The sequence below is a fragment of the Orbicella franksi genome, chromosome 14 (assembly GCF_964199315.1).
Source record: "Orbicella franksi chromosome 14, jaOrbFran1.1, whole genome shotgun sequence".
Taxonomy (NCBI): domain Eukaryota; kingdom Metazoa; phylum Cnidaria; class Anthozoa; order Scleractinia; family Merulinidae; genus Orbicella; species Orbicella franksi.
The window spans coordinates 2,051,721-2,074,230 of record NC_138158.1 but is presented as its reverse complement, the minus strand read 5'-3'; the positions used below and the strand labels follow the sequence as shown (position 1 = coordinate 2,074,230).

Below are 22,510 nucleotides of genomic sequence, written 5' to 3'. Positions count from 1 at the left end.
TCTCCCAGTACTATCTGCTTATCAAGAATATCTGATGACATTTAAATTGATGACATCACAAGTAGTACAAAGAGCACGACCATTACTTACGCATATATGCGTAATTGGTATTCAAAGGGTTAAGTCTGAATTGACTGCTATGCTTTATTTCACTTTATAACATAGGACCCTGAGCACACCCTGATTGGTCAAAAACCCATGTTTTATCAGAGTATGAAACCTAGTAAAAGCGTGTTTAATTTTGTTTTGCCACATTACCTCTATCATAAAGCAAATGAAGAAGCCTAAGCCGTGTATTACCCTGTGATAAAACACTCCGGAAATTTGAGAGCACTCGAGAAATGTAGAAAACACTCGCCTGTGGCTTGTGTTTTCTACATTTACCTTGTGTTCTCAAATGCCTGTTGTGTTTTATCACAGTGTAATACATGGCTTAAGCTTCTTTATTTGTAAAAGTAAATATTGCAAATGATACATATCCATCCCTTTCTAACAATATTTGGCAGTGCCCATGGACACCTTCTTAACCTGGTAACACTGCATGCATCTCTGTACTTCTGCAATTTAATTTTCATGCCCGAGTATGCACTTCCCACTTTCTAATTCAACAGCTGCATATTTCACCTCAAAAGTAAACAAGACTGCAAAAATAGTAACTGCCAGCAGTTTATCATGAACCCTAACCAATTTGCCATTATCAATTTGTACTCCTGCCTGATGATGGACACTTGGGAACTAAGGTGTCTTGCCCAAAAACACAACGTGAACCCTGCCAGTCAGATCTGGAGTCCAGCTCACACACCTATCAGATAATGTATCTGGACTTCAGGCAAAATGGTCCATATACCATGAGCTTACCTCAAACCCTAGCATTAAATTTGCAGGACTGGTACCCATTTAAACACCTGGATCGAGAAAGGCACAGTGAAAGTCAAGCATCTTGCTCAAGAATACAACGCGATGATGCCAACCAGGGTTCAAGGTTAGGGGCTTATGCCCCCCCCCACCCCCCCCATGGAGGGGGTACTTGGGTATAGGGCTTCCCCCCAAAGATTTAAAACCCTGACCCCACTTAAGACAAAGACAACAAAAAATACCCACCCAGAGTAGAACAATACCTTCCATTCTAGTTCTTAGTAGAAGACAAAAGATAGGGTGGAATTAGAGGATGCTAAGAACCCTACAAGTACATACTATCCTGGTTTGAACACTATCTGACGTTGACTGATGACCATCTTGAGATCAGCAAATATCTGCCATTTTGGCCTGCTGAATACTGTTAAAACAACACTGAACAACAACAATTGTACTAGTATACCCTGTTTAGGACATGTTTCCACCCTGTTTGAGACAGACAGACATAAAATTGTATAACCTGCTCAGAGCTGCAAATTATTATACCCTGTTGTGGTACCTCCTTGTCTCACCATGCCAGGAAAACCCACACGGGTTATGTGTATAAATATCACTTGCATCTCATGCTTTAGAAACTGGTTTTGCCGACTAACATTTAACAGTCAGTTTCATTCTTTAAATTCTTGATCAATAAAGACCTTTTAAAACATAAACAAGTGAACATTAAAGTTAATAGCTGACGTTACGGCATCATCGTAACACGATTCTCAAGGCATGCTAATTTGCAGGGACTGTATAAGTATAGAAATCAAATCTCTGCATTACTTTTATTCACTTTGCCTTAGGAATGGTGTCACGATGATGCTGAAACATCCACTATTAACTTTCACATTCTTTAAATGTTATGTGAATTTAGTTACTACATCGTCAAGATAAAATATATCTTTACAAGGAAACCAATACCAAACATGTATACTAAAACAAATCAGTGTTGTTTTATTTCATGCAAAATTATAGACTCCAGCAACCATATGTGTTACTTACTAACAGTGCTTTACAATAAATTGTATCTAATAATGATATTGTGACAAAAATTATTGCTAATTGAAAAAACATTAATAAAAACAAGTTCGTTAAGATCAGAAACACAAGGAAACAAACATTTTCCACTGTGCTGTCCCAGAAAACATCCATACCCATCCCATGGAGGGGTTTTGGTCTGAATGTCCCTCGGTAAATTCCACTCTTGGTTCATATTTTCCTTTACAATTTATGGCTTTTAGAGACCCTCCCCCCCCCCCCTTCACCCTTGGGATTACCAATAACCTGTCTTGGAATGGGGATATGGCTATTTTCTGGAACCGCACATTATGTCCCCATTTCTATTTCTCCTGACAAAACATCTGAGGTTTAAGTCAATGAAATCATAATAAGTCTGTATTCCGTTACATTTTCAAACTCTGTACATGAAGTTTTATGTCGCCAATTGGAGATTTTTTTATCTCAAATCTCAGACCTTTTTCTTGTAAGGGATTGAGGTACGTCTGTTTTCCCAGGCTAGGTTTACACTTGTTATCAATGAACACAATTTGATTGCGTAGACCAGCTTGCGCAAAGGACAAAAGGCAGAACCCAACAACCCTTGGTTACAACCAATTACATTCAGCCAAATTAAATCCAGTAAATTATTTATAGCTAGAAAATGAACAAAAACACAATGAAACAAAAACATTTAAATATTTTTTTGATTTGCTGGTGATAGCTGGTTATTTATATAATTTTATATCTATTACAAAATAAAATTCACTTTATCTACATGTTAGCTGCTTGCTGTGAAAGAACCAATAAAAGTACTACTAGTTGCTGTTTTTCAGAGAATTGAAGTACAGTGATATTGTGTGACACGTGGCAGCGCAAACTCCATATTTAAGCATACCTTCGAGTCTGCATAGCATTTGTTTCCTTTTCAAGGGTGCACACAGGCTGTGACAGCTTAAGGAACGAGATGGAACCAAAAATATTGTTTGTTTTGTATAGCTCTCATACATCCCTCACCCTTTCATCAAAGAAATGACAACTTGCAAGTTATTCACTATCAAGGGTCAATTAAAACTGCCCTGCACTTGTTGCAAGAGGTAAAATTAGTTCATTTTACGTTTTCAAGCAACTGCTACCATTTCATGTTGCATTGAATGCCAGCCTCTATTGTAATTTGTACTTGGTAGTCTGTATTTAGACAACTCACATCATTTGCTGAATTCACTAGAAGCCACATAATATAACATTAATTTCAAGTTATATACTTCTGGTTGTATGTAGGGCTACTCAGTGCAAACATTAATCTGATGTTTTTGTTTGACCAAGTTGATCATCAAGAGTTTTACATTATCTTAGAAACTGGCACTATAAAATAAGATATTAAGAAGCTTGCATGTTTTATTTTTCAAGGTTGTAAAGCTGTGGCTTTTTCCCAAACAACATATCCTTTACAGGAACAAACTGATCAACTGGATCACTTTATGATTTTGAAGAATGATTGGGTATCTGTAAAAATACTTTGTTGAAAACAACACAGTCACAATGCCTTGTTAGGACATGTTTAAAATCATAAATTAACAAGTTCCCTTTCACAGAATGTAAATCTGACAGCTTTGACTTACATCATTTATCAGAGCCTTCCCAAGTTTAATTCCCAGGTTAAACCACAGAAATATGTAGTCTGTTCTTTATAAAATAATAATGATAATAATTACATTTTGATTTATCATAAGAATTTTATCTACCAAAGTTTTAGATCATGGAGTGTAAGAGTTGTTGGTTGCTTTTTGTTAGATACACAAGCCAGCTTCTGTTGAGTTCTGAACTTGTTGGATACAACACAAACTTTGTTGATTAATCTGATTTTCTTATTTTCCAGAAAAGACTTACTTACTATGTGACACATGACATGAGTGGACAGGGACTTTTAAACTGAATGAGTTGCGAATGCATTGGGCAGAATTACAAATTGAAAACCATGTTGAATAACAGTATGATTTTCAATGCAATATTCTGACCACACCTTGAATAAACAAATTACTTTTTGTACCCTGAAAACTAAGTACAAAAGATATTTTTAAAATGTATCTAATAAGTGTGGAAGTCAGATATAAACCGTAAGATGTCTCGAAAGTTCTGTAATCAATCACCTTTCTTTGATTCCATATCGTCACTAATAATTCCTCTTTTATAGCTCTTCTCTCTACCTCTTTTCCTTTCATTCATTTACATTTTCCATGGTACTTGTGTTAAATTTGTTGTTTCTTTAAATCATTAAAATATTAGTGTTTTTTTAATACTAGCTTGCACTAGCTCTCTGCAATGTATTTACCTGTAAAAAGAAAACATAAGACAGCCATAAGCAACTTCCTGAAAACAAGGAGAGCAAGACTTTTTCCCGCAAATAATACATAGCGTTGTGGCATTAACAAAGATGTAACATGCCTTATGTAGTGTACAGAGGTACTTAGCCCATTCCTTCCCTTGCTGTAAAGGTTAATTAATTCATTTAATTAATTGATTAAACAAACAAATGTTTACACTCAAGCATGTGAGTGCATTAGGGCCTTAGTGGAGGGCAGCCTTCTAAACCATCACAATCATGCACTCTGCACTAAAAATGACGCAAACTCGAGTTCTAACATGTGGGACACATGAAAAATACTTCACAGTACTGCGATGAGAAAAAAATTCACAGTACTGCTTGTCATTTACAAGTCACACCATTTTTCACAAACCAATAGGATGAAGTAGATAGAAAAATTATAAGTACAATGCAGAGCGATATTATACATGAACACTTAAATGTTCAAACAGGGATTTATTATCCATCTTTTAATGTCAACCCCAGCATCACCTCCCGTTCATAATCCACTGATACACAATGTACATAATGTATATCGGTACCTGATAAACAAGGAAAAGTCATCTCGTCAACAGATCTAAGGTTTTTTTGCTATTACAACCAGTAGCTGATGGCTTCATATTCTTAACACAATCCTCACTAATAAGAATCTAAAACAAAAGGTCTTACCAGTAGTAACCCTCTTTTTAACAAGAGATAGTTTGTATTCTTGACTTTTAAGCTCAAAGTTCAGTTTAGAAATGGTAGCCCCATTGCATGTGAATTGAACAGCAATACGTGATGGAGTGCTTGGACCTTGTGTTAAATCAAACCTTGCTCTCAAGGTACCTAACAACAGAAACAAAGACCATGCGAGAACGATGGCTCCTTGGATATTTTATTCTTAATTACAGTACATCTCACTGATATTAAGTATTTATTACAAGTTATTCTATGACCATTTACTGTCACTCAGTGGTAAACATGTAACACCATAACTACCAAAAGTAGCATTTGAAGCTCATACAATCATAGAAACACAGCTGGCACATAAATAGTCACCGTCTTCGAAGAAAAACTGTCTACAAATATTGCTTTGAAGTAGAGAGAATAATATATAGCTGGCTTCACACCACATTTACTGCCAAGAATGGTAGAATTTATGGATTAAATTGAACATGTGGCCACAGGCCTGTGAGTTGGTGAGGGTTGTGTGGGTGGGTGGATGGGGAGGAAGCCATAAAAGGACCAGGGTATCGGTGACCAATAAGTCTGCAAAATAGGGACCTGCAACAGCATAAACAACAACAACAACAACAAAACCTGAACACGAACTGACGTTAGCTGAAAAAGAAGATTATAAACACCAGTACAACTGCTGGTTAAACATCAAGTAGGAGAGTGCATGGTAAAGGGATGTACAAGGAAAAGCAATACACATAATAACTTCAGGAATGAGAAGAATACCTATCCTTATTCTTTCAATTATTTTCTTTATTTTCTTGCGGGTGTGAAGACCAGCATGACTGAATGTTAACCTCAGATAATTATCTAAGTGAAAATCATATCATTTTAATCACCTTGAGGTTCAGATGTACTTGAGACTTCCTGGAGTTTCCATAATGCTCTCTGATGTTCAGCAGACCTAAACAAATTAATTGTAACAAGAACAGACAGGCAAGTTTGTAATAAGGAGTACTTTTCACTGCAGTTTTAAAGAGAGAAAATAATGATAATTATAAGAGAACTTGGGGGTACTTAGCACTTATTTCTCCTTCTAAAGAATGTTTAGTCCCAGCAGTATCTAGAAAAACTTTTTTCTAACATTTATTACACATTGATAACTACAATGATCAATAAAGCTGAAAGAAAAATACAGTGTCCCACAAATTACCAGGCAACTATGATTTAATCTCCAAACTCAAAATGTTAACTCTCCTAACAGATTGCTGTAACATTATTTAAATGTTTGATCACAGAATTAGGTGGTACTGCAAGACAACATTACCAAGTTGATGATTTTCTATTACTAATCTTATCACCGGTGTACTTGACAAAGTATTAATGCAAGGAGGAGAAAATAACATATTGATCACTAAAACTACGACAAGTAGAACTTACCAAGTAGCAGACGGTTTAGATTGCATTATAGTGACTCCGCCATTCATTGGCACCAGCACTGATAAATTGCTAATTGAACATGGAGCCGACATGCAACTGGGATTATAACGATAATCAACTCTGAGATCTGTTGCTTCCTCATCACATTTCCAGTAACTACACAGCTGAAGAGGAGTTGTGGAGAAGCCATTTGTCTTAACCTGGAATTGAGTGTACATTTAAGAAGCCAAAACATTAAAATTTCGATTAATAATGACAAGACAAGGGGACAGCATACAGGAAGCAGGGTTCTCATTAAGTGCCAGCCACCAGCTATAAACCGGCTACTTCAATTTCTGAGCCGCCTACTTTTTGTGAAATAATATGTGTGTAACTTGTAAAGAGTAATTTTGGGATAACACAGGTTTTCTGGAATGTGAATGAACCTTGACTTTCCTTGTCTCAGGACAGTCAAGGCTGCAGCTAGAGAGGAGGCATGGGATCAGGATGTGGTGCACCATGACCTCCAAAATTGACTTTTTTTAGGACATATCTCTAAGAGAGAATGTGTAAAATAGCCTTTCAGAGCCTCTCAATTTCAAACTTTCTGGGGAAGCATACCCCTTGACCTCCCTAGAGACTTGTCCATTCAGCACTCAAATCAGTGTCAGCTGTCTACTTCACAAAACTAGCACTCCACTCCCCAAATTAATGAGAACCGTGAGAAAGACTCAAAAGGTTCCTAAAATGCCCTTTACTTGGCTATAAATATAGCAGCTTAAATTTATCCATACCTCATATTTGATGATATCAATATTGTAGTAAGTGCTCGCTCCTTGTTCAGATTGTTTCTTAAGATGGTCAGCCAATGAAGCCATATTGAAATCATAACTTACTCCATCACCACCACTCAGCTGTCCTTTACTAAATGAAAAACAAAACACTTAAAATTATAAACGTTGTACTGTACTATTCAACATGCAATACATTAACTAAATGTAATTAAATTTGTCTACACAAAGTAGCATTGATAAGAATTAACTATACATATTCAAATAATGGTTAATAATAGCAGGGAAGATTATTTTAAGTCCTGTTTCCTACAAAAGGGGTAACAATTATTTGAGGGAGGAAAGTTGAGAGGTATTTCAAGGGTCACGAGTGATTATTTGAGACACTCAGTGCTATTCATTCTATACCCAGATCATCACAGATTTAATATACATAATTTATATTATTAAGACAAAAATTGTTTTCACTAAAAATTACTAAACTTATATGACTAAGAAAATTATTTCGCTGTGATTAGGTGAGAGCAGGCCAATTCACTGCAGTGCAAATTGATGTGGGTGCGTTAGCAATTTTATCAGTCATATAAAAAAAGAGTAACCAGATGAAAGCTCAAGTAATTTAGGATTGACACTACTTGTGATATTTGAAAATTCTTTCCAATTGCACTCGCCTAAAGGGTCATGCAATTTTGAGAGAATTTTCAAATATCACTCATATGTTAAATCCTCATTGCACTCGTGTTCATGCAGTTACCTACTGTATACAAATACAGTTGATAAGTAACTCAAATGGCTTGACTAGCTCACTCCTCTATGGACAACTGATGCATAGCACACCTGTTAATAAGTGCCTTGTTTGGTAATATTTGCTCCAGACATGATGTTCCACGTACTAAGAAACTAAGCATGGGAGCGTTTTCTACATCATAAATGAGCGGCAGAACACTGGCTGGGAATGACACTGTTATATCACCTGTAACCTTAACCATACACCTGACAAACAACAAACAAAGAAAATTCAGCATTAAAAAACTCTATTTCTCACAGAGGATCCATTGTTTGGAATATTCTAGAACCATCCACTGCCAGTGCTAGGGACTATGTCAAAAGGGTAAAAAAGTCTCACGCCCTCAGAAACTTGAACTTTTATGAAGAGTCACCGCAAATGGGCCGTCCCCAAATTGACAGGGATTTCATCTTTTATTAAATCTATTCATATCTTTTATTGTACATATCTTAATTTTTACTGTCTCAATTCAGTTTTAATAATTTTTTTAATAATTCTTAATTTTTTATTATTTTAATAACATTTTTTACACGGCCCCATAAGCTATATTAGCTTTAAAACCCACCGTGTTTAAATAAAAGATGTTGTTTGTTTGTTTTAATTTAGAGCTAATTTTGCTTTGTTCTTCATTCTCGAGCCATGACTGTAACCAGAAAAAAATTATGACTGAGGCAATGCCCATGAAAAATTATGACTAAGGCAATGATCATTGTTTGATTCTCTTTCTAGGTATTTAGGGTGTTAATGATGACCACAAACAATAAAAACGAAAAAAAAGGACTGAGGCAGGTGCCTCAGTTTGCTTTAATAAGTAGCAAAAGTAGTTTAAAATTTAAACTCTTTGGCAGTCTTAGACTGAATTAATGAGCTAGGTTTACGATAAATAATATTAATTAAATCTAAATAATCTAATTATACTTAAGATTAACTAATGTTACTAGCTAGCTATGGCCCTGCAACAGTGCTCAATTTATGACAACAAAAATATCAACTTTCAGTTTTCAAATACCTGTACACCAAACTGGACCATGTGAAAGTATTTTTAAAGCGGTCAGCTGAATGGCTGTACACATGTATGATTTTTGATTTTCTGGAAATTTTCCCCAGAAATTTTCCCCGGAAATAAAGGTACTATTTGACCCAGTTACAAAAGTTCCAGAATTTTCTGTTGAATGGAAATCACCCCTACATGTAGTCCGCATTCAAACATGTAGTTTCCATTTAATGATGGATATCCATTGATTGAGATTCACATTTCTAATCAAAACTACAATCTCTTAATATTAAATTGTGGACACAAACTTTAAAATTGGCTAATCAGATGGTCCTAAACCAAGATTAGTATTCTTCATTAAAGTTTTTTTAAATGCTGTTTTTATGCTTTCCCGATGCTTTTCCGTTTTTTTTCCTCACGATTACAGAAGTAAAATTATAAATTAAGGGTAGGAATAGACCCCTTACTTGCTCTGATCGCTCCCCCTAAAGAATGCATTGACAGACTCAATAAAGGCCACAGCAATTGGAAGACTGTCATCCTTTCTGCCCAAGACAGTTCCAGCTGCCCCTTTAGCAAACACCACGCTCGACATGGTGGGAAGTCCTCCTATAGTTTTTGATCTCACCAAAGCTGCGACATTCTCTTGCGAGCCTCCGAGAGCTAATGTTGTTGTTGCCCTAGCAAGTGTCTGTGGAGCAGTAGTCACTGCTGTTGAGCCCATGTAACTTACAACAGCTGGTCTAGTCACAGTACTATTTTCATTTGATGGTGAATTGTTTGATGAATCTGATGTTTCTGTGTTGACAGTTGTCGGTGTAAAGTCAGCTAAGCAACTTAACAGTTCAGCTGAATATGACGTTGCTGATGATGACGATGTTGAAGCTGTCTTGGTTGTCTGACCAGGAACAAGTAATGATGATCCAGAAGTGCGTGGCTTAAAATATAGGAATTCAAAATAAAAATATGAGAACGACATAATAATAAATTCATCAATTCAAATGTCGTGACAATGGGACAAAGATACAGATGTGAATCCCCAAAGGCAGCCAAACCCATAATTTTCTGCAAACTGGTCATGTACTCTAGCCACTGATACAAAGAAATTTTTGGCAAGCTGCATCATTTTCAAGAGTGAACTAAAAATAATTCAACATAAACATAGTTATCCAGAAAAACAAGATACTGTTAGGAATATTCCCCTGATCCAAAACGTCCAGTAAAGTTACACGCAAATCCTATAGGGTGTTCATCCAAATGACAAAGTAATGAAACTTACATCTAGACTTTATAAAGTCCAGTTCATTCTTTGTTTACAACTGTTTACAATTATTTTTCACTTGCTCCTGGTTTACTTTAGATGTTAATCCCCCCAATTCATTTCTTAAAAGTAATATAACTCGTCATAACTGTCTGTTTGCAGATCTTTCTACCTGTGGTCTTGGTCTTGGTAACGCGCTACTGACAGAAGCTGAACGTGGAATCTCTGATCCTGGAGGTGGTTTGAGGAACAGCAGAGAGTTACTGCTGTCACTTGCCACTGCTGTGGTTGAGAACATGATTCCAGTATCACTTGATGTTGTCTCTGGAACTGTCAAGTAACATTTAGAACTGAGATCAAAATAAACTTTTACAGATAATTATACTTTCAGTTGTTCTTTCAATTTTTCTTAGTTTCCTTGCACAATTTGGTTCCTATGAGATTTTCATGGGGCATTTTTAATAGCACAATAATATATTATTATTCCACTCATGCTTGTTGGATATGAGACAATTATTGCCAACTCGGTGCTATGCACCTCGTTGGCTACATTGTATCTACCATCTCATATCCAATGTGTGCTCATGAGGAATAATTGTTATTATGAATACTTAATTGTATGAAGGGTTAATATCAAACCACAACAAATACACCACAATTTTTAGCGATGAAAATGCAGCTAGGACATACCACCAGCTGAAGGGAAATCATTTACAAATGAAGTAGAGGCCATTGCTCCTTTCTTGGCAGGTAAAGGAGGGGGAGATTCTGAAGGTTCTTCACGCAGTGTGCTTCCCTTTTTGGCAGGAAGCAGTGGTGGAATATCACAATATTCTGCTTCTGTGTTTTCACTGGTGGATTCTGATGTGTTGAAAATGACCAAACACAAAATTAGTATTTAGAAACCTGACTGACACTACTGGAAAACAGAACAATGAAAATACAAAACTATGCATATTTGTTGTGTCTAAGAACACAATGCAAGAACAATGGATCAATTTGATCTCCTAATCTACGGGTGGTGAATGGTAAATGCGAGTCTTTGCGAAAAGGTGAGACTAGTGTTTTTCTTTGCAAGCCCAAGACATTTTAACTTCTTCAATTGTGGGACACGGACTTCATAGTGTTTTAAATGCAAGCTTGAGATGTTCACTTTCTAAGACGTTCAGACGTCATTTACAAAAAAAGCGGTACTTTGAGACTTTCTAACCTTGCAAAAAAATTAAGACTGTGAGACATACATAACTGCTAAAAAACAAGAGGGAAAAATTTGTGAGACCCATAGTTTTTGAAGGAACATTTGCCACCCCTTAATCTCAATCTACTGCATTATAAAAGCACTCACAGCTCCTCCACAAGATGCAATAAAGACAAGGTATCAAAATGACACACACTCAATTCATGAAAATGTTAGTGAGACTAGTTTTGGCAACAAAATACTGAACCAAAGTATTTGTTGTTTGCATCACACAAAATAGTTAGTAGAATAAGAATCCTGCTGTATTATTGTAAGTAGAGTAACTATAGGAGTGTACTGTAAGTAGAGAGTACTGTATCTTATTGTAGGTAAAGTAAGTATTGTACCATACTGTAAGTAAAGTAAAATATTGTATTGTATTGTATTGTATTGTATTGTATTGTATTGTATTGTAAAGATAAGTACAAGTATTGCTCTGAAAGAAAGATAAGTATTGTTTCTAAATGTTAAGTATTGTAGAGTAAGTAGCAAATTGTAGAAAGTGGCGTACTGTATTGTAAACAATGTATAAGTAACTATGTGTTTTGCAATAAAAGAAAATAAGTATTTATTGTTATTAGAAAATTCCATGGATACCTAAACTTGATGAGGAAGGTAAAGCAGGAGCTGATGATCTCAAATCCCCAGAGCTTTGTGCTGTAAGCTCTGCATCAGCTATGTTTGATGCACCATTCTGTGACAGCTGAAGGGAATTTCGTTGTGATCCAGATGTCAGGGAATCAGCACTAGAAGCAAAGCTGGTTTGACTGAAATCTATGTCCAACAAATCATCACTTGAACGTGATCTAGGAGAAACAACAGAGCAAATTAACAAAAGCTTACAATGATGTTTGAGTACAACTAACTGATTCTTACAACATCTAAAGTAACACACTAACAAGATAAATGACAGTAAAGAGAATTATCAATTTGGTGATGTCTTGATCTACTATCAAATTCTTAAAACTAATGTAAAAAGAAATGTATGACAATCAGTAAGGAGATTTTGAACAACTGGAGGAATCAAATTAGGACAAACATGCAAAGTAAGTTAATTACCAGAGCTGATGGCTGTAGAAATTCAAGACATTACTGTTAAGCTACTTTACATAAGAGCAGTGCCTATTTTCTATGCTAGTAATGATAACTAGGAATTACTATAAGCTAATGTAACATTTTTGATTACTTCTCAATAAATACAAATTGAAAACCATGCAAATTCTAGTTATTGGCTAAAAGTCATACAGAAAGCAATATTAATAATTCTTACAGTTTGATAGTTGATGTATGGCTTGCAGACTTTGACCTGTTCCTCATAGCTTCACCTGGAAATAAGAAATGTTTACATGAAACTCGGAAAGTCAGCACCGTGTTACAGTGTTTTAAGATAACAAACTTTAATCACATCAACTTACCAGAGGAAGAACTTAGATGTTTTCTCTGAAGGAAGACAAAAGAAACAATCATTTATTATGATTGCTACTGACAGTAACTACAATTTGAGATAAAACTACACCTGTACAACTGACTCCCAATACAAATATCTTACCAACTGAGTTTGAGGTCCATAATGTAAGTTACAGACCAGGTTTTTTTCTCCTTCGCGCTTGGACCATAAATCGAAGTGGGAAAAAATGAGGATCCGTAACTTACAGGAACAGACCATGAAGACAAGGTTAGTACGAAATTTATTATATCTCTGTTGCGTGTCTCACAAGTTTGGGACTGATTGCTATTCATGTGTAGCGGCTTCAGTAGAATACAACCCGCTAAATTGACCAATCACAGCGTGCGTAGTAACTGAACTTGTTAGTGTATTGTTTGCTTAGTATTGAAAGAACAAGAAAAAGATGACAGTGACGACCATGATACAAAGACAAAGGCAGAGTCCAAGGGCTACATACCAAAAATACATTACTTGAAAAAAAAAAATTGGATAATTTTATTTTGGGACAAAAAAAGGGCCTGAAAATAACACCATCCACAATTTTCAAGCTTCAAAATTGTTAAGCATCTGAATTATTTACAGTACAGTTTAATATTTTAAAGTACATTAAGCTCCATTTGGGGGCAAAGCTCTTAGTTTCCTTGACGGAGCAAACTCTAGTTGAGACAGTGCTTGAGATAGGTAATGGCTTGATATAATTTGTGTTATTTTCTAGTCTGTATATCTGTAAAACCTTGAAAGTGAAGTAAAACTATCATTTTCACAAGATAATGTTGTTTCAGAGTATATTGTGTTTTGTAGGTGCAAATTTACGTAAGGTAAGTTTCAACACAGTGGCTGAAATCTTTGTCCAAAATTTGTCCAAATGCGACAATAAGTGTACAAAAATTGAATGTCCAACAACTTTGGAATTTTTAACACCCACAATTTTTTTACAAGTGATGTAGTTGAAAGCTTACTTAGACAGTAAAAAATTGACAACTCACCATTGTGGACGGTGAAGAGAGACTAAGAGTTCCAGTAATTTTCTTTATTTCATCAACTGAAGCTGTTTGTGGTACTTTGTCTGCTTCCACTGGGTTTATGACAACTTGCAGTTTTCGAGGCTCATCTTAGAAGGAAATGTTCATCAACTGGTTAGGAATAATATTGCAATGATTTCAAAGGAGTTACAGTGTGGAGAACAAAAGTTGGAACATCTTGAAAAATTGCTCACTTTTCTCATCAAGGTAAACGTCGCTCATTTTAAATTCTGAGACAAACTTGAAGAACTTTAGGCTGTACTTTTAAATATTTGGGAACAACAGCCCTTCTCTTTTAAATATTAAGTACTCCAGACGACAGCCATCCTTTAATGATGTTGGATCAAATACTTACCATCATCTGAATCTGAATCAGATGAGGAACTGTTTCCTCCTGATTTGGTGCCTAAGTCATTGTTAAGAACAAAAATTACCTGTGGAAACAACTCTGCATGCAAAACTAAAATAAAAACCTCTCGAACCACAACTGCTATCCATGACTGTCCCATTAAAGGAGGGCATTCCAAAAAGCTTACTTTTTTGTCTCCACCTATAGCAAGTAAACATTGGGTTTTCCACTCACCAAAGTTTCAGCCTCTAAAGTGCCTACTATCCTGAAGAAATTTGTCTATAAAGAAGCCCAAAATTTGACTGAACTTGGCAGCCAGGCCGTGTTTATGTAACATCATGCCGTCCAACTCAAAATTGGTGGAAAGCAGAAAAGTCTGCAGTTGACTTGGCATCCTTCACAAGGTCAGCAAAATGTATTTTTTCCAACCAATTATTGACTTCACTATCTTCACTGCTATCATTTTTGGGGTTTGGAGCACATTTTGCTCAAAATAACACAGCTCAAGAGAAGCCATAAAGTAGAGCGGTAGTTAAAAGGCTTTTCTGAAGACATTGGACATAATCCCTTGGAAGGAATGACATCATGAAAACAAGGCTAGCTGCTGAGTCTTGTTTCAAGATGGCAGCAGAGATGTCAAATTTTGGGCTTCTTTGGAGGCCAATTTCATAAGGAAAACCAGCAATTTAGTTGCTGACACTTCTGCAAATGGCTAAACTTAGTGCAAGATTTTAATTGGCATGGGGAAAAAATTGGTTTTTTGGAGTGACCTTCTCCTTTTAGCAGTGGCTAGCATGCTGGGATTCATGCTGAGGGATTTCAGGTTGATCCACTTTACCCTCCAAGGCAATGGATACTGGTGAATTTGGTGTTTTTGGAGGAGGACCTTGAAATGGAACAGCATCCTACATGTATCCAGGGATGGAGTAAATACTCCTTTTCACTTGATGCTACAGTCTAGCCAGGATATGCTCTGGCACTATGAACTACTTGCCACGATGCACAATAAGCCTCACTTTACCTTACCCCAAAAGCATGCATACATAGGAAAGGTGGTAAGCCTGTGGTGATGTATACAAAGCATGGTGATTTATCACAATTTGCACTGTGGGTGGTAAGCTGGTAATGAGATAACACTATTAATAGTAAAATTCATACAGGCTTTCAGTTGTGTCTTGTGTTAGAGTTTAAGTCAAGGATACTTTCTGAATCAGGCGGTCTAATTCTGTATCCCTCCTCGTCTACTTCAAATGATGATGACTAAAAATGATATCAGTTAGTCAGCCATTACAGAAACATAAAAACAATGCAAAGCTTATGAGCTTACAGAAAGTTTGCATATTCCAGGAGTGATAGATATCTATAGTCTCCTTACAAACACCAGTATGATGTATAACAGGGGTCCATAAATAATAAATTGATTAACCAAAGATGTTGATCAAGATTCTCAGGAATGACATAAAAGAAAATGCAGAGAAATCAGACAAGAGAATTAGGAGTTAAATATTTATTTTCAATTAGTACTTACTGCATCCCCTCCTTCACTAGATGGCGAGTCACTGGTGAAAAACAACAGACAGTTTGTCAGATAATTTTGAGGTCAAGGCATGCAGCAGAACAAAGATAATTTTTTTTTTTCAAACAAAGGATTAATTTGTTGCGTGCATGACAGAACTTACACTGGTCCATTTTGAGCTTTGTCCTTCTTAGCTTTCTTCTTCTTTTTCTTCTTTTCTATTCTTTTCAAAGTAATGGGAAACCCTGCAATAATATTACATACAAAAAACAGATTTAGGAAAAGACCATTTCATGGTGCTGTGAAATGTAAGTGAGCCTCTACATGAAAGTGATGCTTGGTTTGACCTTGTGATGATAAAGATTAGAAACTTGTTAGTAATATTAATTGGACTGAGTGGCGTCCAATTCAGGGAGTAAATGCACCAGTAAACGAGTGCGAAGCGCGAGACCAATTTGAAAATATGAGCACGATTACTCCCTGAATTGCACGACATGAGGTCCAATTACCAATTAATTGTATCTATAACAAACTTCAGAATTAAAATGTCATTTGGGAAGTTCTTTTGAGCAAAAATGTCTGTAGCGCTTTTCAAAAGTTTTGAAAACTGCAGGAAACAGTGCGAAGGAAAACATTAAAGCCCGCATAATTGACATGCGAATCATGTGGGTATCCAATTATAGACATCCAATTACAAAAAGTTCAAATTGGATACCTGTAATTGGACACCCACGTGATTGCGCGTTGATTACATGACAAATAGGCATGCGAAAAACCAATCAACATCGAGAATTTTGTTATAGGGACAATTAGCATGATAACAGGGTAATTTACATTTGACAATAACAAGGTTTGTATCATAACAAAGTCAACTCTAGCTTCCCTTCTGCTTAAAGGCCTAATCACTAAGCAAGGGACTGTAAAATGGGTTACTGTGCTGTCAAAAGTGGAGATGCAGTTTAGTTGTCACGATAACAGGTTTAAGCTCCAGATTTTCAGCCTGGCCAGATCACTGTGTTGTGTCTTTGGGTAATTACTTTCACAGAACTCCCCTGTATGAAAATTTTCAAATATGTCCAAACTCTCTCACAACTGCAAAGATCATTTTTTTACACACTTTCTTTCTAGACCAGAAAAAGTCCAGTAGCAGCCTCCCAAAGAGGGTTTGGAGTGCTCACATATATTCATACATGCATGCTTGCATGACTGTTTCCATTTTAAATATGAGTAGTTTAAAATGAGAAATGATATGAAAAGTTGCTACCTTCAAAATGGGGCTTGACTCCCATGCATATCCCACTCACTCTCCACTACATATTCTTTTTATTTTTCAGGAGAGAAGAGAGACTCAGTTTCTTAGTCTACTTTCTTTCCTCTTCCTAAGCAGTACTTTGCATTGGTATGTCAATGAATACCTGATGGATGTTTTACAGAATTCAAGCTGGGTGAATGGTTGTTTGTTAAAACACCTTCTGCTTGACCAGTATACTCTTCGAATGTAACGACATCTATAGACAGAAAATACAACATCATTAACTAAGTAACAAAAAGCTCAGTGTGTGAAGTCAGCTGTAACTTGTTTAAACAATAAACCCAAACCACATTGGAGGAAACTAGGATGGCCTTGGAACAACTGGAAGTGTTCCATGCTACCATAGTTGGAACAAGTGGGCTACTCCAGGGGGTAAAAGCACAAGCAAATAACTATTTGCGCACGAGAGTACGGGTTGACAGCTCCTGGGGGGAGAAGGTAAAGGAATGATGTTGCCTTGCTATGCAATACCTGGGATGGCTTTCCCTGTCCCCTTGCTCCTTACAAACTGATCCAACAGATGATGCACTGTCAGTGCTTTGACTTGTCCTAGGAACTCCTTGTAAACCTACAGCGTAGAGATAATAAAAGTTAAAGTGTTAAGCTTTTAAGACTAAGAGAACATAGTGATTTCTACACTGGAACTCCACCTTATGACCACCTGTTAAAACAACCACTGCGTTATCACAACAACTTTTGTCCCACAAAAAGGTTGGTAAATTTTAAACTCAAAACCTCTTAAACTCAAACACCTCAATCTGTAATTTCTCTTGATAAATTTACCCAGTAGGAAGCACATTTTTGTATTCTAATTGACTCTAGCATTATATTTAAGAAATAAAAAACCTACACTGTGTTTCTATCAAGTTTTAGCATAAATCTACAAGCGTTCTATCACGACTGCCATTCTCTGATCGGCTACGCCACTCACTATCCAGGACTCAACACTAACGGTAGCCAACTAGCCACGGACCACTAGAAATTTAGTTTTGGCTGGTAGGTTTTCAATTTCCACTAGCCACTTTGGCTAGTCAGCAAAATGAAATTGGCTGAACTAGTTTCTGTCTTTTTCAAGGAAGACAAACACAAAATTTACACTTCTCTCGGAAACAAGGTCAGAATTTCATTGTGGACATATCATGGTACCAGGCATGTGGTGTTCACTGAGCACGTATGGAAATTTAAGTTTGTCTACTTTTCGCTGGGTGGTATGTAAACGGGGAACTGTACATGTTAATTTTGTTGAAAGAAATATTGACAAACAAGAGAGCATTTTCTGAAAGCACACACCAATGCTCTTTTTTGTTACAAAATTTTTTCCATGTGCAAAATAGTGCGGAACTGTAAAGGGATAACATTTCATTTAGCATAACAATATATGGGTGATTTGTCGTTGCATACATACTTACAAACTTACCACTACAGAAATATTTATATGAGAAGATAAGATTGCCAAGGAGATAAATTTTGTGTTACTCTAAATTGTGAAGTTGAAGTGATTCAAAATACAAAATTTTTGCAAAATCGCCACATTTAAGTGTTGCAAAATATGTCCACCCCCAAATCGTGAAATAAACATGTCGTGAAAATTTCATGTAATAAGCTAGCCAATCACAATGCTTGGCTAGTAAAAAAAGGTTTTGGCTAGTAACATCTAAGTTGTCACTAGCCACTAGGCTAGTAAATTGAAAAGTTGGTGTTGAGCCCTGACTATCTATTTTGTGATACATAGTGAATAGCGTAGTAGTGTACTCTTGTTAACAAAATGACAATCGCTTCTTGGCGTTTTTGAAGTGTCTGTGAAGAGGATTCAGATTAAGTTTATACTGAAACAATTAGCTTATTCACTCTCAATTTCTCTGTGTGATAGTTGACTCGGGCTGTGCCTTCATCAGCTAATGCATGATAGAAATCTCGAGCTTGTAATCTAATTGTTTAATAGAAACACAATTTTAAACCAATAAGTCCATGTGATTTCTTTGAGCTATTTTCTAAAAGAATGTTTAGATTTTTTCTTTTTTCTTCTATTTTGCAAGCATCCCCATTAGATGTTTTTTACTGCCATTATATAAAGTTATTTATTCATTCAATTCAGCCACCACTTAAAATGCCTGAACAGATGAGTGACAAAATAAATTCTAATCACTTCAACATACCTGCTCAATAGCAACTTGGCCCGTCCTCTGAGATTCAATGTATTGTTCAAGGTATCTAACTATTACTTTCAAATGTTCTTCATCGATCTTCTGGAATTTCTACAAAATGCAAAATCAGGAACAACTATTTGAAAATGCAAGCTGACAGGTTGTGAAAATAAAGAAAATCAACAACTTGGAATATGTTTTTTATGTAATAATAAATTATAAATAAAATAATTAATTTATGCTAACAAACCTTGGATGCATCCACCATTTTGTCATGAAAGTCATTTCTGATAATTTCCCTCTTTTCAACCAGCAGTTTATATTCTTCAGCTGAACAAACAAATGGTAAAAACAACCATTAGAAAGGAATTTGTCAACAAAGATTTGGAATGTCAAAATGAATCAAAGTCACCCTCTAATACCTGCTTTCTTCATTTTAGATTCAGCCTGTATTAAAATGAAAATGAGATAGCAACATCAGCTAAATCAAAACTTGTATAATAACATTATAATAATATGAATAATACAAATCCTAAATATGACTGTATAATTATGAATCCTAGTAAGAAACTCAGTTAGATAATAGAAAGAAAACAGTTATTTGTGGTCAGAGCTATTAAGAAAAGGTTTTCTATGAGAGTATCAGACATGGAAGGTGAACAGGGATTGACAGAACAAGGCACGATCTGTTACCATGGGCAGTTGTCTGCAAATTGTGAACGTTTGCAGGTGTTCATATCAAATCTATGTTCACTTATTCACAATGCCCACATCTAATGTATGACACTTCCCTAGATACCAACTTTCAAAACTGACACAAAATCCTGAATGACAATGTGTAAATTAATGACGATCAAACAGCACCATGTGAAAGCGCTGATGTCATACTTGGGTTTCAATCAGACAAGCGAAAGTTACGAAGACTGACTCTAGGAGAAAAAAGTTATAAGACATGCATGTTTTAAAAAATGAGCCATAGCAAGAGACAGGGCTAAAAACATTGCCTGTTGAACTCAAGCAAATTCAGTCACTATACTAATCAATAATACATTGAGTAGTGTGCCCTTTGTAAACTTGTCAGGATCATTACCAAAATCATATCACTAGGACTCACCTTTTCAATCTCCTTGGGACTAGATCCATCCTTCTTGGATTTATCGAGTTCTTGACATCTTGCATAGTAAGTCTCCTTTGACTTCACACAAAAAAACGAAGTTAACTCTCAGTTAAGGCACACCTGACGTGGCATGATGCTTGTCCTGGGTATGTACAAGTACTGAATTGTTGCTCAGACACAACTTACAGTACACTTCATGCTTAGAAGGCAAACCTTAAAAGCTTCTTGACACAATAATAACATGGTATTTAACAGGTTTGCAACATCTTTGAGCAAGATCAAATAATCTTGTTCTAAATCATGGCTTCTTGTAGACAAATTTATGGGCAGTCCAGGAAAACATGCTTTAACTCTACTTCGATCTGGGAATGGGATTTCCCTTTACCAAGATATATACTGGGTAGTTATAAGAAGTATTGTATTGTATTAGTGTACACATACATTCACATGCCTTTAATGTAAACAATAATTACCTTCACGAGGTTAGCTGTCATTGTTTGTATGGTCTGTACTATATCAGCTGTGCTGCCAAACTCTTCCTTAGCCTGAAACAATAGACAGAAACAATGTTAACCAACTGACTTATACAAGACAAACCTTTGGGAAATATTCAGCAGGCCTCAACAGTAGTCATCATTCCCCCAGATACAATACTGTCCCCGTGGATGGAAACTCTTGACAGACCAGTCATGAGTCGAGCAAACACATTAAAATGACTATCTAGATCAGTTCACTTGTAAGAAATAGGGATGGGAGGAACTTAATTAATAGACACCACCTTGGTATAAGAGTATTATTCTGTTCAGGGAATGTTAAATTGCTGAGCCTGGTCTTAGTGGCTAAGGCTCCTGGCCTCCATGACAGCCAACCACCCACCCATTATTTTTTGCCCTTTGCAAATTTTAGTAGTTTTATCATTAACATATTTTTACTGATTATCTATTTTAGAATAAACACATTATAAGTCCCTAACTCTGACAAAAAGTATACTGCTTTATCTTCACTTGTCTGGATATTGAATAGTGTTGAACACTTCATAAAAAAGTCACCATCCTTTGTACTCACTTAAGGTTACTGTAAACCTTCGCGGGTGTCCTTAGCGAAAAAAAATATTACCGCGCTGTCTTAAAGACAACCACTACAAATTATATATCAATGCAAAGGTTATAGAATGCTCTATTTGATAAAAATTGTTTTGCCTCAATTTTTTTTTATCGTAAGGCGAGCGCGACCTAAAAGCGCGAAATGACCGACGCTCCATTGAGCGAATTTATCAGGTATCAAACTCGACCGCATCAACAAAGCTACTGCATTATATCATTCATGAGGCATCAATCATCAAAACCGTGTGGGGGATTTGCGTTTTTCAAAATTGATCTCCTGCAATGGCCTTCGTCGTAAAACGTGTCGCTGTATTTTTGGACATCAAACTTGACAGAAATTTTCCAAAACAACCAATAGGAATATTGACAAACCCTCATACAGTTTTGATGATTGATGCCTCGTGAATGATATAATGCAGTAGCTTTGTTGATGCGGTCGAGTTTGATACCCGATAAATTCGCTCAATGGAACGTCGGTCATTTCGCACTTTTAGGTCGCACTTGCCTTATGATTAAAAAAAATTGAGGCAAAACAATTTTTATCGAATAGAGCATTCTATAACCTTTGCATTGATATATAATTTGTAGTGGTTGTCTTTAAGACAGCACGGTAATATTTTTTTCGCTAAGGACACCCGCGAAGGTTTACGGTAACCTTAAGGTAATTAAATAATCGATTAAGTAGTTTGAGTGTAAGGTCAAATTTTTGCTGACCAAAAGGAGAAATTTTAATTAATGTACCTGTTTGTGTCTTTCCTTCTGTTTATCGCCATATTCTTTCAGTTCCTTGATAAGATCTTGAAATCTCCCCACAACTTGCATATGGGCACTTGCAAGCTTCTCAGTTGCAACCCTCAACACACCCCAAAGTGGCTCAAATGTGCTGTGAAATGAATATGTGATGATTAGGATAAATTTTTAATTCTGAATTTGGTCTCTGTTACTACAACAAAAGGTTTGTCCCTTATCAAAATGTTTTCTTTGAAGCTATTTTTCATTTTGCTTACCCATGTATTTCATTATCAAGAGGAAGTAATTTGTCATTTAAAACCCTCTGGTGTAATTTTGACATTTTCTCACATTGAAACCTTTA

The 22,510-nt window shown here is 36.0% G+C and overlaps 1 protein-coding gene across 1 annotated transcript in view; it reads right to left on the bottom strand.

Annotated features, from left to right (window-relative positions):
* Positions 1-2,147: 2,147 nt before the first annotated feature.
* LOC145467904 (F-BAR domain only protein 2-like) overlaps positions 2,148-22,510 on the bottom strand; it is a 24,983-nt gene continuing 4,620 nt past the window's right edge. Inside the window, exons 4-28 of the mRNA XM_081451531.1 lie at positions 22,159-22,300; positions 20,788-20,859; positions 20,312-20,392; positions 19,620-19,644; positions 19,448-19,527; positions 19,210-19,308; positions 17,525-17,621; positions 17,157-17,249; positions 15,905-15,986; positions 15,754-15,784; positions 15,428-15,485; positions 14,232-14,282; positions 13,841-13,965; positions 12,823-12,847; positions 12,678-12,732; positions 12,005-12,213; positions 10,861-11,031; positions 10,343-10,500; positions 9,377-9,846; positions 7,966-8,121; positions 7,132-7,261; positions 6,359-6,558; positions 5,818-5,882; positions 4,928-5,086; positions 2,148-4,225 (exon numbers count right to left, since the gene is read on the bottom strand). Of these exons, the coding sequence (XP_081307657.1) occupies positions 4,203-4,225; positions 4,928-5,086; positions 5,818-5,882; positions 6,359-6,558; positions 7,132-7,261; positions 7,966-8,121; positions 9,377-9,846; positions 10,343-10,500; positions 10,861-11,031; positions 12,005-12,213; positions 12,678-12,732; positions 12,823-12,847; positions 13,841-13,965; positions 14,232-14,282; positions 15,428-15,485; positions 15,754-15,784; positions 15,905-15,986; positions 17,157-17,249; positions 17,525-17,621; positions 19,210-19,308; positions 19,448-19,527; positions 19,620-19,644; positions 20,312-20,392; positions 20,788-20,859; positions 22,159-22,300 (2,857 nt within the window). The 3' untranslated portion in view covers positions 2,148-4,202. The remainder of the gene's footprint in view (positions 4,226-4,927; positions 5,087-5,817; positions 5,883-6,358; positions 6,559-7,131; positions 7,262-7,965; positions 8,122-9,376; positions 9,847-10,342; positions 10,501-10,860; positions 11,032-12,004; positions 12,214-12,677; positions 12,733-12,822; positions 12,848-13,840; positions 13,966-14,231; positions 14,283-15,427; positions 15,486-15,753; positions 15,785-15,904; positions 15,987-17,156; positions 17,250-17,524; positions 17,622-19,209; positions 19,309-19,447; positions 19,528-19,619; positions 19,645-20,311; positions 20,393-20,787; positions 20,860-22,158; positions 22,301-22,510) is intronic.